This window comes from Amia ocellicauda, chromosome 6 (genome assembly GCF_036373705.1).
Source record: "Amia ocellicauda isolate fAmiCal2 chromosome 6, fAmiCal2.hap1, whole genome shotgun sequence".
In the NCBI taxonomy this organism is placed as follows: Eukaryota; Metazoa; Chordata; class Actinopteri; order Amiiformes; family Amiidae; genus Amia; species Amia ocellicauda.
The window spans coordinates 29,189,247-29,204,550 of NC_089855.1; the positions used below are offsets into that span (position 1 = coordinate 29,189,247).

General features: G+C 37.2%; 1 protein-coding gene and 1 long non-coding RNA gene across 2 annotated transcripts; one reads left to right on the plus strand and one right to left on the minus strand.

The window, feature by feature from the left end:
• Positions 1-111: 111 nt before the first annotated feature.
• On the minus strand, positions 112-7,223 carry LOC136751305 (granulocyte-macrophage colony-stimulating factor receptor subunit alpha). The gene is made up of 8 exons (XM_066706795.1): positions 7,075-7,223; positions 3,250-3,355; positions 2,977-3,143; positions 2,533-2,681; positions 2,308-2,449; positions 1,908-2,001; positions 1,632-1,722; positions 112-600 (listed from the first exon to the last, which is right to left on the minus strand). Exons 1-8 carry the CDS (start codon positions 7,160-7,162, stop codon positions 439-441), a joined length of 999 nt encoding a protein of 332 aa, XP_066562892.1. The 5' UTR covers positions 7,163-7,223; the 3' UTR covers positions 112-438.
• Positions 7,224-9,710: 2,487 nt separating this feature from the next.
• Positions 9,711-11,568, plus strand: LOC136751307 (uncharacterized). The gene is made up of 2 exons (XR_010816989.1): positions 9,711-9,841; positions 11,280-11,568. It is a non-coding gene; the product is annotated as an uncharacterized LOC136751307 (long non-coding RNA).
• The last annotated feature ends 3,736 nt before the right edge of the window (positions 11,569-15,304 follow it).

Genomic DNA, 15,304 nt, shown 5'->3' on the forward strand with positions numbered 1-15,304 from the left:
TAAGTACAGTGAACCAAAAGCATAAGGAACCAAAAATGTTATTTATTCCCTTACAGTAGTTTTCGATTTTCAAACATTTATTGCAGGTTGTAAATATATATTTTACAAGATCGTATATAGTGAAAGGACACGATTACTATGAAAAAAAACATTGCATAATGATGTATCTAAGGGTGATATTGGGTCGATCATTTCTGATGTTTTCCCATAAAATAAAGATGAGTGGATTCAGGTATTGTTAATAAGTAAAACTAGTCTGGTAAAGTGTTGTAGTGTGCGTATGTTTCCTCAAGGGGGTGCTATGAATACACAATTTGTAGCTCATAAAGCATTGCCTCACTGTTGGTGGACACTGGTTGAAGTGTGCTTGTGGTGTGTTTGAAATAATCACATCAAACTAATGTTGTAGACATACCTAATGAAGAGAAATGCTCAGGATCAGATAATGACTGGGAAATGTGCTTCTGTAGTCTGATAATCTTTTCCATAATCATTTATCCCCAAAACGGCAACATCATTGGAAATGTCTTCAACCGGTTGAGTAAGAATTACAGGATCATCTAGAAGGTTTTGGCATTTCTTGTAACTCTCCACTTTTTCCTAAAGGGGAAAAAAAACATTTCACTTTGGTATGTTAATTCCAGTTTTGAGACATATATGCCAGCTAGCACTTGAATGTAGTGAATATGTATATTTTTCTGTTGCCACTGGAATTAAAATACTTGGGGCCAATTGGAGAGCCCTGGTAATGTAAGTTTTACAGTGGTTGTATCTTCCTTTCCCTTTGTTATAGCATGTAGTTCTATATTATGACTTTTTTGGAATATTTGTTAATGTTTATTAATAACATTAAGATTGTAGTTTGTAGGTTTTCTGTGGCAACCAGATTCAGTTTAGAATACACAAAAATATAATAAAACTAAAATAGACATTTATATTGAATAGTGTACAATATAGTTCATTATTATGTTTTGCCTATTTGTCACGTTGAACTATACATACTGTTTACTATACTGTTGCAATGATAACAGTGAGACAATTATGTGAATTATATCTGAAGGCCTATATTTAAATTTGAAAAAGCAGCAGCTGATTTTCCAACTCTCCTGTGCACCTCTTTCACAAAGACAATATCTGGTTAGTCCAAATGGGCTTGGTTTCATGAGTTCTAAGACCAGTAGTTATGGCAATCGTAATCAATCATTTTTGAAAGAAACCCTGAAATTTGAAAATTATAGGTTTGTGATGAGAGCTCCCTGAGAACTAGAGTGTGTTTTGACTTTCATTCTAATTGAACGATATTGATCGATATTGAATAAAGGCGTTGGATAGACTAGAACCTCACAGATCGATGCTCTCCAGGACAAGGGTTGGGGCCCTGCTGGGTACATATGGTTGTTTAGTGGATGTCAAATATTTGATTGGGTGCATAACTTAAAAAATGTCCAATTAAACAATTATATTAATTACTGTCAGTTGTTGGACCATTTAAGATTATTAGACATCCAGTATAGTAAAACACTTTTACAGCAGATATTTCCAACCCTAGTCCTAGTTCAAACAGATCCTTCAGGTATGGTGGGTGGAGGGTGGTGAAGTTGGTGAAATTAATTATTTATTGGATACTTTACCTCGTAAACTTTGTCAAAAGTTAGAAACCAATCCACAACCTTTTCTTGTGGATGTGGGACTGCAGGGAGTATTTTATCAATCACTTTGTACCTGAAAATGGATACATAAACTATGTCACAAATGCCTAATCCCAAATTGTGTATAGTAAAGTTTCTGTACAGTAATGTTATTTTTTTAATTAGGGGAGTAGTCATTAAATATTCCCAAATTCATGCAGCACATACAAAACATTTCTTTGATACGACAAATGTTTATCGGAAATAATATTAGCTTACCTCTTGCAGCAAATCAGCAAAATCAGAGTGACAAGAAAAGGTAATATCAGCAAGCTGTGAAGAAGAACTTCAGAGTTATTTGTCATAACAGAACCTGTGGGTTGAAAAAGTTTTATACATAATTAGAAAAAAAAGATATTTAGCTAGTTTTATGCAACATGCTGTTTGAAGTTTTATGACTTCCCACACTTTTCTACAATTACAACATGACATGTAATATAACATGTATAGCCTAGAGCTCTGGAAAAAATTAAGAGACCACTTTAAGTTCACAAATCAATGTTAAGTGGTCTCTTAATTTTTTCAGAGCTTTTTTCCATGTTCCATATCACTTTTTCATCATCAGCCGTTGTTGGTCCACTATTGCTTAACATCTGTATATGAAGAAAATGCTTCCTACCTACACATATTTTCTTTGTCCATCTACTCCATATATCACCAAAGCCACAGTATGGTTGTCCTTTTACTCTCGCTGTCAGTGCATATCGTTTAGATACATCAATAGATGAATTGTAGGTATTTACTGTTCTATTTACAATGATCTGGGGAGAAATTTTTTTTTTAAACAAATAAGTCAAGCATGACAGCAGACAATGTCAGCCTTATCAAGACATTAATTCTTTACCTTCCATTGGGAATCCAAGTTCTCTATACATAATTGGTATTGAAAGCAATATCCTGCTATTGGGTCCTTTGTAAGTGGTGGCTTCCAAGACAGCATAAGAAGATTCTTTTCAAGTAACAATTTGAAATCTGAGGGTGGATTTAATTTTTCTGAAAAACAAATGTTATTGAAAACCTGGAATTCAGAAATCTTATGTTCAAAGCATATCTGCATGTTTAGCATCATTAATCAATGTCCGATTCCCAGTTCCCTAGACCTTGATGATCTATCGTGCATTTATCAAGAATCACTTTGCGTTAAAATGACACTTTACACTGCAATCAGGTGATAGCAGAGCAATTAACTAGTCACTGAGTGTGTTGCTTGCATAATTCCCATTAGTTGAGCTGTTTCTGTGCTTTCAAAAACCCTGAGTGTAGGAATATTGAAATAATTTCCCCTTACCAATAAGAAGTGGATCAAATGTTGTCAGAGATGACTTGTTGGACACACTGATAGAAACTGTAAATGTAAAGTCTCTGTCAATTGTAATGTGTGGGAAATGGCACACATTTCTTCCACTTAGCTTGTCCTTAATGTTGACTGGACATTGTTGCTCCTGCTCATTTTGCCTGATAAAACAAACAAACAAACTATATATATATGTACTTGAAAAATAAATAATAATAATGAGTTAAGCTCAATAGGGCACTAACTAAAAGTACCATTTCTACTCACCTGAAAATCAAAGTTTCGTTTGTCTCCAAGGACAGTGGACACCAGGTGCAATTCAAAGTTGACACATTGTAAAGGATGCATTCAATATGAGACGTACCAGAACAATCTGAAAACAATCAGTGTGTGTCACCAATGCAAATTCATCTTTTACTTGGCAAACAATACATATTTTACACAGTGGCATGCGAATTAATCGGATAACATGAATTCTTTTAATTGGTATTGTCTTATCTTAAGACCACACTACAGTTACAAACCACAGCCATGTCGCAACTGCATCATGTTTCATTACTCCACTTGCTTTTCAAATTGTTACTGTGAATTGTCTCATGAGTTGTCTCATGCTGAGACCAAGTAAGATACCTTCAATATTAGTTCCACTAATACAGTCTACATTTTGACTATAGAATTCTGATCTAGATATTAGTTGTGTGTTTTATTAAGTTAGGAATGCTTTTTGGCAGTGTATAGATACAGTCCTGTAAAAAAGAGCTCCATTAATTTATCTTTTGTCTTTACAAACTTCATACCCATTGCATAAACTCAGCATGGGCTTTCAGGGTGTGTCAGAGTCCTGATAATTAATTAAGTAATTTTCTTGCAATCGTATCTCTGGTATCGAGACCAATTAATATGCCTGTGCTATTGACAAAAAGTCAAGAAATACTATACGGGTTGTGAACAAACCCACTTATGATCCCAAAATATTGTATATATATATATATATATACACCGATCAGCCATAACAGTACGACCACCTGCCTAATATTGTATAGGTCCCCCTTTTGCCGCCAAAACAGCCCTGACCCGTCGAGGCATGGACTCCAGGGCCCAGTTTTTCAAAACTTTTGATCTGGATCAGAATGATTTGTTTGTCAGAAAATAATGAAATAGAATCATTCTTATCCAGATACCAAAAGATCAAGACTATAGAATCCTGATTTGAATAGGCTTCTGTTTAGCATGTTATGCCAAAAAGACATGCTGGGCACTGTTGAATCTTTCCTCTGCATCAGTGCTTGCTGTGGCAGAAGGTGTCATTAGCCATGGTAAGAGTGGGTACACACTGTCACCTAGTATGATGTCCTCTGGGGGGTTTTATTGAAAGATTTGGGAGATATTACTCTCCCTCAGAAATCGTGCATTATGGACAGACCCTGGCCATTTCACTACACAGTTGGTGATGATGACGTCTGCATCTCCCACAAGTTGCACATTGATGCTGTGCCCTTTCTGTTCACAAACTCCCATTCCCTCCCATGGGGTGCCTGGATGTGGACATGGGTGCAATCTATCACCCCAATAGTATTTGGCATTTTTCCCAAATCAAAAAACTTGCGCTTGATCCTCTTGATGTGTTCTGAATTAGTTGGAAAAGAAACAAACTGGCTGACAAGGCTGGCCAATGCAGAGGAAACTGTGTACCAAAGAACTGATTGTGGATTTACGGAGGCGCAAGCTGTCTGACTTGGTAAAATGCTCCACATGCATAAAAGCGCAAAGCCATATGGACCTGTTCCTCCACATTCAAGGCATAACTTCTTTGAGTGTTGTGTTCCAGATGAGGTCAAAGTATATTGGTAATGAACTCAATGTCCTCAATCATGCATGAAGTTCATCATTTGTATGCTCTTCAAGTAGTTTGGGGCATTCAGTGTGAACTCTTGTGGTATATCTTCTCCTGTGGTGTTGTAGATGGTGAACAATGGATGTCATTGTTGTGGAATGGTCCCTTGTTTCTACAGTTGCTTTAAAGACTGCCTAATTAACCTCTCCTGGCAATGTTAATGCCACAGGAACTGGTCAGCTGCAAATGGTAGAGCAATTGAAACTATGGTGGAAGAATTTAAAGCAGAAGGCCACCAAAGACCCACAAACGAGGAGAATTCACAGATCTCATTCTTGTCATCATTGGTGGACCAAGATCTCAGGCTCTGCATGGCATTTAATCTGTCTCATAAGGAGGTAAGTCAGGGCTTTGTGGGACTGAGAATGATGTTAGGGATTCTGATCCCCTTAATGAGTCAGAAGACCACCTCCTGACCTTCATCATCCTAACTCCTATGGAGACAAGAGTCTGGAGACCCACCAGCTAGTGACAACAACCTCAACAATCATAGGATCCTCATTATCCAGAGGTAGAACCACCCCCCCAAAAGAAGAAAACATGTTGAGATAAACAACAACAATAATGATGCTTATGGGGAACTTGTGAAGTGGGAAACTGAAAAAGCTGAAAAACAGATTTGTCTAACTGAAGAGCAAATCAAGCTGTCCTTGCTCCAACAGAAAGAAGCAAAATTGCACATTCGTCTTCTTCAAAAACAACTGCAAGATGCTGGGGTTAATTTTTCCGATTAAGAATTTTAGACAATTGTTTTTTTGCAGGTATTATTCTCCGTTGATTAAATTGTACATTTTTGTTTATATTATTGAGGCATTTGTTAATTATTGGAACGTCTTATTTCTTGTGTCAGTTTAATCAAATGTAAACATTAAGTACTGTTATTGATTTATAGTCAAATTGTTTATCTTTTCCAAGATTACTACCCACTGTAGTAACATCACAATACGTGTCTGAATACACCCTGAATCCACCCTTCCAGTGCGATCAAGATTATCCTGATTTTCAGCATCAAAACTATCCTAATCTCAACCTTGAGTTTTGAAAAACCAAAAACAACCTTTAAACTTGATTAAAGGTAGGATTGGATTACCAGATCTAAATCCCAATCTCAAAGATCAGAATCTCCTTTTTCAGTTTTGAAATACCCAATTCTCCAATTTAATCCAATCTGACTCCTATCAGAAAAGTTTTGAAAAACTGGGCCAAGGTGTTTTTGCAAATATGACAATTGAACACTTCCTCAAGAGTTGCCGTAAAGAGGCATTGAGAGATTGAGTCTCCTTGATGTGCTCCTTTGCAAATCTTTTGCAGGTTTTGATGGAGTCGGATTGTTGATGTAGCATTGTTGTAGATATATTTAATAAGAATTGTATAGGTTTCCTTAATGTTAGAGCTCTGATGAGTTTATATTGAATCTACTGTAAGCAATCAGAAGTTATGTCTGCTTGCACAACAAATCAACACAGATGGAGATCCTACACAAGAAATCAAAAGAAGAATTAATATCGGATGCAGTCCATTTGCAAGAGAGGACACTAGCCTGAAGAGAAAAGTATTTGATCAATGCATACTACCAATAATTGCCTATGACTGAAACTGGTCACTAAATGCAAAAATGATATGCAAACTGTAAAACATACAATGTAGTGTGGAAAGATGTATATTTGCAATAAGAAGAAAAGATAGAAAAACAAATTAATGGATAAGAGAACAAGACATATTGCAAGACAAACACACTGAAACGTTCTATGTGAGATAGTAGGGAAAAGTGAAAATTGTGAATGCGTATCATTGAGGCTCCCTTTATATATATATGAAAATGTTAAAATGGCAATGGGCCATTGCACATTGCAAGAACAGATCAAAGATGAACAAAAGAAGCTATCGAATGGATCACAAGACATGAAAAAATAAATAGAATATGACTATATAAGAGATTGAAAGATGCCCTGGATAAGGTTGTCTGCCAATAAATAAATAAATAAATATAAAAATGATAATAATAAAACAAGAAGCTTTGCTGAAGTGACCTCGAAACAAGACACTGTACTTTACTGTACTAGTAAAACGCCTTGTGGAGGATTTCATCCAGCAGTGGATCGATAAAGGCTGATGATGATTGTATTGTATTCTCACTGTGCAAAGAATAACAATGATCCACAAGCCTTGCTGAATATATGTACAACTTCAGTACTTACCATTTCCCCATTGTGGTGAGTCTTTTTCTGATTTCACATAACCTGCAAGCACTATACAAATAATACCAATTACAATGCTTGGCTCCATCTCAATGCTGAAAATAAAGAGCTATGCATTTCACAGTGATTGAGTACAAATTTACTGTTGGTTATACAGGAATGTATTAACACGCCCCTTCATTTGTCTCACACTTTGACACCCACACAAGTAGGTTGCATAACATTAAGTAATAGCCTACTGTTTGTTTATATAGAGTTATGGATTTAGTAGTCCGGTTCACAAGAAATCAATACATGTAATGATGAAATAAATGTTTATTGAAATATTAATTAATGAAGCTTTGAATTAGAGGGGAAAAGCCATTTTTGTTGTTCAACTAGGTCTAAATAATCTCTGGGGCTCCATACTCTCTTGATATTTTACATGATGATGTGTAATTGGCATACTGGCTTATTAGGTGAGGTATGGAAGGTCACCTTGTAAATATCATGATTTCTGCTGCATTTTGTACACAATTACTGGTACTTTAATTTGTGTGTTACTCTACTTCTTTTTGTTTTCTTTCAGGGTAGAGTTTCTGATGTAATATTTTTCAACAGGGAACTACAGGCTTTACAGAAGTGAAACCTTATCTTTATTTTCACTGTGTTTACAGATTAGCAAATATATATGTATGGGTAGTACTCAATAAAACAAGATGCAAAAATGCATTTAAAATATGTAGTATTTTCCAAATCCTCGTAAGGAAGGGGAACAATAACCTCAAGTATACAAACATTTACTATCCATTTCCAAGGATGTCCATTTCAAGATTATGCAATCCTTCCATAATGGCACCATGCAGGGCAATACCTAGCCTTGGCCACAGTTACTAAATGTTCTCTGTATGCATCAGGTTAGTTTAAAGTTAAAGGCTAGCACATGTTACTTTATTGTGCTCATATTTGTGTTTTTTTCCTAGTGGTAAAATTATTTGGGAATTGCTTTGTGGTTTTTCTTTTTAAGCTAAAGGTCCATGAGTTTCTTCAGTAATTTTTGCAGAGAAAGTGCTGATACAGGCACATTTCATAAATACATACAGACAGACACAGATATGGAAAAAGAAAAGTGTGACTACAAATATTGCATCCCAGGCATAAAAAGAGAGAGTGTGTCTTTTGTGAATGGAAGTTTAGGAGTACAATATGAATAGTCTTAAGCTTGCTTTAAGGGTATGATTTCTCCTACTGAAGTTGTCAGTAAGGCCTGCGGTTGAGCACTGAACCAGGATTCGTAGAGTCGCAGCTTGCATGTGAAGCTGCACAAGGAATCTTCAATCAATCTATCCATCCCTCCCACAGCACTGCATAGTGAGATTGATTCTAGTGACATTCTACTGCTTGTTCCAAAACTATGAGATAGTTCTAGTCTCCTGCTTCGTCTCCCAGTGTACGGAAGAATCCCAAACACCTCTCTGTCCCAAACCCCTGGAGGGATTGACCTGTAGAGCAAAATGAGAGACCCGTCCAACAGAGAGTCAATGGTCCAACGATAAATACCAGTCCTTCAAATTCCATATGACATGAAAAGTGTATTTCCAGTATCCCTACCCTTGAGAGAGAACTGTTAAACATTTTCTTGTGTGAGTAATGAGAGAAGTCATATTTATCTCGGCAATTTTCTTGTCAGTCAACCACTGTGCCAGTAATTTGCAAAGGCTCCTACATTTATTTATTTACTTTTTATTTGTTTGTTTGTGTCCTAAAAATACGCACTTAATTTTAATTAAATGCTTCCAGTAATTCCAGTAATGAGATTCAGAAATACAGAGTGCCCCGCTAATGATACTTGTGTTGTTGGGTAAAATCCCAGATTTCGATACATTGTTTATCATTGGAACCATCTCTAAAGAATGTGTAATGAAAACCATACAAGTCAATCAACTTAACAAGGATCAAAGGCCAATGTAATTTACCAAAATGGCTTTAATGTAGCATAATCTTGTGTAATATGATATACCTTGTCTGACATGCAGTGTACTGTACTTGTCAGATAAATAGACAGCACATTTTGTTCAAATAGAGCTCTGACAAGCTGCTTCAGATTCCATCTGCAAGTAATTATAATGGTGGCGTTAAGAACTTTGATATTGAAATGATTGATAAAAGCATTTACATTGACAATATATCAGAAAACCTGCAAACACTTCCATATGTTTCAAGCCTGGGAACTTCAGGAAAAGATTCAAGTACATTTATAAGCAACATGGAGTGTATTTGCCAAGGGGAAGATAAACCTTATCACTCTGGTTTTCTCTGAGATGTATGCAGCCAGTGTGGGTCAACAATGCTTTTTCATGATATATCTTCCACAGTGCATCAATAGCATATCTGTTCATGACTTCACTGTCTCCATTGATCTTAGACAGGGACTAGCACATTACATTAAATTTACACGCATGTTGCCCTTTGAGTGTTCAAGGAACACTGCACACCAGGCCCCTTGACATTAGCCTTTAAGCTAGTGAAAGGCACTCTAATTCTAATGTGTAACAGCTCATATCTGACCATCAAACTTTGTACTAGCAAAAAATAAAGTGATGGCAGCAATGGATAACACTGTGATGTATGATTTGACACATTTGCATTTCAGCAAGGCGATCCTTATCTGAGAGCCAGCTGCAGCAGAAGAAGCTCTGTCCAAAAGGCATGCTGCTCAGCACAGGGCTAGGCATATAGTTGCAGTGGATTTGAAAAAGTTTGACTTTGCTGATGACGTGTTATTCAGGTAATCCATTATATCAACTCACTATATTGCTAAATGCTGCTTTCAGTTTACTGTGTGTGACTGCAAACTACAATTATTTTCCACACATGTAGAATACAAGTTAATTTTGTGCAAAAACTGCACTGCAGAGCCATCTAGTAGTCTTGGTACTGTATTGCAGAGATACTTCAGTTCACTGCACCTCCTTTGTTTACTTTAATCTCTACAATCTCTTCATAAAATGTAAAGGGTAGTTATGTTGTAGAAATGTTAGATGAGATTAAATATACCATTGCTTTTAATGTATGTAGCATGACCACTCTGACATGCTATGCGAATGTATGGTAACATACCAAATTGTCCTGTGGAAAATAATAAATTTAATTAACTTTTCCAAGTAAAATGTTTTCGTAAGAAAATAAATACATTTACTTGGACTCTTAGCATCAGAAAATATGTGCCAATGTGCAGAAGTAGAGCAAAATCGTTAAATTCTGTGAAATTCTCACATAGCACAGAAAATGTTTATACTTTGATAACATATTAACAAGGCTGTTTGGAGGCCACACAGGGGTGTGCGGGACTCTCGCTAAACCTGAACGGACTAAATACCATAGCAGTAATAGTTTCTGTGCTCATTGTAAGATTGTGCTTTCATTCAAAGCAAATTACATTTAAGGCTGCAACTGTATTGTGAGTAATGGTACATGATCAATTTACAGAACACTATATAATCTACAAAATGCAATAATTGCAATAACTGCAAAGTAAAGGGTTAATGTAACATAATAAGTTACACTGTTAAGCAAAAGAAAATGACCAGCCCAAGCATTGCAAGTCAGTTCCCTTTTCAGTGCAATTGTGTGTAGTATGCCATGTTATGTGTGTTGTGGGCTTCACCAATGTGCCATATTTGTTTCCTTGACTATGTAAGATTCTTTAATAAATCAGTAGAGTATGAATTCATATCAGGTCCCTTTAAGATAGAAATGCGGGGAGAATAGAAAACAAATCCAACAAACCACTGGAGGTCAGTGGTGAGCAGGATATGAACTGAAGCAGTGCTGATGGGCATTATTTCATCTGAGACTGTTATATTATGTAGTAAAAGTAGTACTGTTAACAGAAAACTCAATTCCTGATAGGGTACAAAGGGCTCAAAAGATTGTATACAACACTGGGTGTGAAAGGTGAAGAGCCATTATTAATGTTTAATATAAGCTGTATCATATTTTATATTGATATTAGAAATAATGACGTGTGCAGACTTGGCAAATTGGATTTATTAGTAAAAGCCAACGAAGCAGTTGTTAAGGATACACCCTTTCTTAATTCCTCTCACCGCTCCTGTTTTTCTATGATAAGAGCAATGGCCAACGCATGTATCGCCCATAGGTTTGTCCGAATGTATCGCCCATGGGTTTGTCCGTTTGTGGATTTCCTTTTTCTCCTCTCAAAGCTAAAGATGTTACCTCATTGTTAAGAAAACCACAAGATCATACAGTTTGTATGCTGTAACAGGACCAGACATCTGCTTCCATGATGGCCTCCTCCCTTGGGAAGGGCAGCCTACGACCCTTGCGGAGCTTACATCTTTTGAAGCTTTTTTATTGGACGAACGGTCACAACATTCTATGTCATTTTTACATAAAAAGCTACACTTGTGTTTGTAAAAGTTAAGTCTCACTCAGGGAACGGGCCTGATGTGACACTTCCAAGCTAGCTTGAATAAAGTTCTATTTGTGTTATCTCAATGACTTTTCCAGTTATTTTAAAGAAGGGTTCAACAAAAGGTTTCCTGAACTGTGTGCATTTACTGCTCACAAAGGAATCCAATACATTAAAGGTCCTTTAATTCCAAATACTGCATGGTCACTTTGTTCAGATAACAATTCAGTTTATATGACACTTGTCATGTACAGTCAATATAATAATTTAATTTCCAAAATAGAGGAAATAATAAAGCCAAGAAATAAACCAATGAAACCAAACATTGACCATTTATTGGCAATAATATATGCAGGAATATATAGGTGAAGATGCCTAATAGTGTGGTAATTACAATACAATGTATGATTTTGAAAGGTTGCAGGTGAAAGATAATCTAATGACTGCTGCCACACAAGAGCAAATTGCATAGGAAAAACAGCAGGCCTTGCAGACATCAGAACTGCTTTTGAAATGTGCCTGGAGCTGCAGGGGAATACTTTTTAATGTTGTGATTGTTTGTTGTTGTTTTTGTGATACCTAAAATTGTTCAGCAGATATGAGGTTAATTGGACCTATTTCATGTTTATCGTTATGTAATACAATGACAACAGAGTGAATGCTGCCTACCAGAAATATAGTGTTTTGAAACACAACAAATACACAGCTAGACATAAGGCTGTCTGGGAGAACAAGTTTTAAGACAAAGTACCAACGACAAAAAAAGGAAACCATATTACATACATGTTTTATACTCGGGCAATCTAATATTTAGGAGAAATAGAAATGGTCTTTAATCTCTTGCAGACAGTTTTGTTGTTGTTTTTCCACCAGTTTATTCATACCTACAGAAGCAATCTTTCCTTTCACCCATTTACACTCGAAAGAAAGAACAGGATTATAAAAAGCTGCAATATAATTACCAGGTGTTGAAGAAATGGCACGTTGACTTGTTGGAATGTTTGACTTTCCAAGGGGTTTGTATAAAATATGTTTTGCATCTATCAATTTAACCTTTGGATGACAGCTACCAAAATCAGCTTTGAATAATCATTTTGCAGCCCAATGCTTAATTCCCTCCTGCCATAAACATGTCCTTTGTTTGCATGTATTTCTGTGTGTTTGTGTGTGTATTCACTGGAAAGAGGAAACGGCCCATCACAATTTACTGGAAATGCTGACAATGTTAGTAGGCATTTAAATAGAACATAATACTTCAGAAGAAGGAAAAAAGAAACAAGACTTGAGGGTCAAGATACTAATGTCATGATTCATTTATACTGAATTACATTTACTTCCATATTTTGTGAAGCCAAAAATGTAGGCTGGGATTTGCAATTGTTCAAAAACATAGATGAATAATAAAAATTAGGCTCCAAAAGTATAATTTATAGCACAATATGTATTGAACTACACTGCTCAAAAAAATTAAGGGAATACATAATCATCACACCAAGTCAATTAAACATCAGTGTACTTGTCACTACTGGTAGCATGAGGCCATTCAGGTTGCACAGGTAGTCCAGCTCCTCCAGGATGGCACATCCATACGTACCGTCGCACGAAGGTTTGCTGTGTCTCCCAGTACAGTCTCAAGAGCATGGAGGAGATACCAAGAGACGCGCCGTTACACGTGGAGAGCTGGACAGGGCCGTAGAAGGGCATTAACCTAGCAGTAGGACTGGTATCTGCTCCTTTGTGCAAGGAGGAACAGGACGAGCACTGCCAGAGCCCTACAAAATGACCTCCAGCGGGCTACTGGTGTGCATGTTTCTGACCAAAATGTCAGAAACAGACTCCATTAGGGTGGCATGAGGGCCCGATGTGCTAGCCAACAGTACCCTGACTGCTGTTAGGTACCGGGATGAAATCCTCAGACCCATCGTCAGACCTTACGCTGGTGCAGTGGGCCCTGGGTTCCTCCTGGTGCAGAACAATGCCCGGCCTCATGTGGCCAGAGTGTGTAGGCAGTTCCTGGATGATGAAGGCATTGATTCCATTGACTGGCCGTCACATTCCCCAGACCTGAATCCCATTGAGAACCTTTGGGACGTTATGTATCGGTGCATCCGACACCGCCAAGTAGCGCCATAGACTGTCCAGGAGCTCACTGATGCCCTGATCCAGGTCTGGGAGGAGATCCCCCAGGACACCATCTGCCGTCTCATCAGGTGCATGCCCAGACATTGTCGGGAGTGCATACAGGCACGTAGGGGCCATACATACTACTGAGTCACAGTATGAGTTGCCATGATGAAATTCACGCAAGTTGGAACAGCCTGTGATTTAAATTGTTTACTTTGATTTTCGGTGTGAGTTTGAATCCGACCCTCAATCGGCTGGTGATTTTGGTTTCCATTGACCGTTGTTACATCATTTTGTTCTCAACGAATTACACAATGTACAGTAAAGATTTTGATCTTGAACATATTTTGTTCATCAAGATCTGATGTGTGATTTAAGTGTTCCCTTAATTTTTTTGAGCAGTGTAGTATTTCTTTCTTCTGATTTTGAGCCCACAAATGTATGTTTGTATGCATGCTTGGTCTCCCATTTAAATCTTATGTAATTACCTTAATTGGAGGCAGGTAAATAAAGTTCTCTATGAAATTATATGGACTGAATTGAGAAAATACTTTGTTGAAGTTATGACTTTAGTACTCACAGTACTGTATTTGCAGTTTTAATTGCTAAAAAGAAAGGGCAGTGGAGTAAGAAAATAAAGCAGTAAATGCTAACCAGATATTGCTTTTTCTCTTGAGATGGTTTACAGCTTTTATTGCAAACCAATAGTTTATTCTAATTCATTGAGGAATGTCACTTGAGGAAGATTGCTTTTGGCTGAACTTATTTACCCATCAGATTAAATATATAGTTTTTCTTTGTGCCAGAAGACCAGTGTGTGTTCATAGTTCATGGAAGGAGGGATGATATGATGTTTGTTGTCCAACAGGTTCAGGAGAAAAGCCAAGGGCAGAATGTTGGCCTCTAATCAGTCTTTGTAGATCTCACAAAAGTCTTTGACGCTGAAAGACTTGAAAAGACTGTGGAAAATGCTTTCAACGGCTGAACACCCAGATAAATACATCTGCATGGGATAGCAGATCTATGCAGAGATGCAAGTCCAAATGTCTGATGATGGTGAGTAGGGTGGAACAAGGAAATGTCCTGGCAAGCCAGTGCCTTTGGGTTTCTTAACATGGGTGTCTGAATCGATCTTAGTCTCATTACAAGCCTCACAGATACTGTGATAATGTGCAGCCCAACAATTACCATCAGGGGGCATCCCCTCAAAGTTGATGATGAAGACACTGATAGGATTACTATGGCTAGCTCTGCTCTTGAGAAACTGAGAAAAACACCAAAAACACCAAGGGATCAGCAGTCTTATATTGTTTGTCAGGCAGAGCTTGTTTATAGTGCTGGTGGGGAAAGGCATTTTATTTTAGAGACAGGAAAAATACAGGCTTGATTCAATATAGGTTAATCTCTTTCTTGGGGGCACTTTATTCCTGGAAGGTCATTTTAAAGCAGCCGGGAAAAGGACACAGCAACTTCCTGTATGCGTATCCTGTCTGTACAGTGTTTGGGCCAATGTTAACTTTTCTGCAAGTTGGGAAAGTTATATATCTCTATAACATATCAAGGAATGTTGTGACTCATCTGTTGTTGCCTGTTGAATTTGGCACGTTTAATCAAATATAACTAATGTTATAAGAAAGGGTACATTTATCTGAAACACAACATCGCATGTACTGCATTTGTGATAATCTCAGG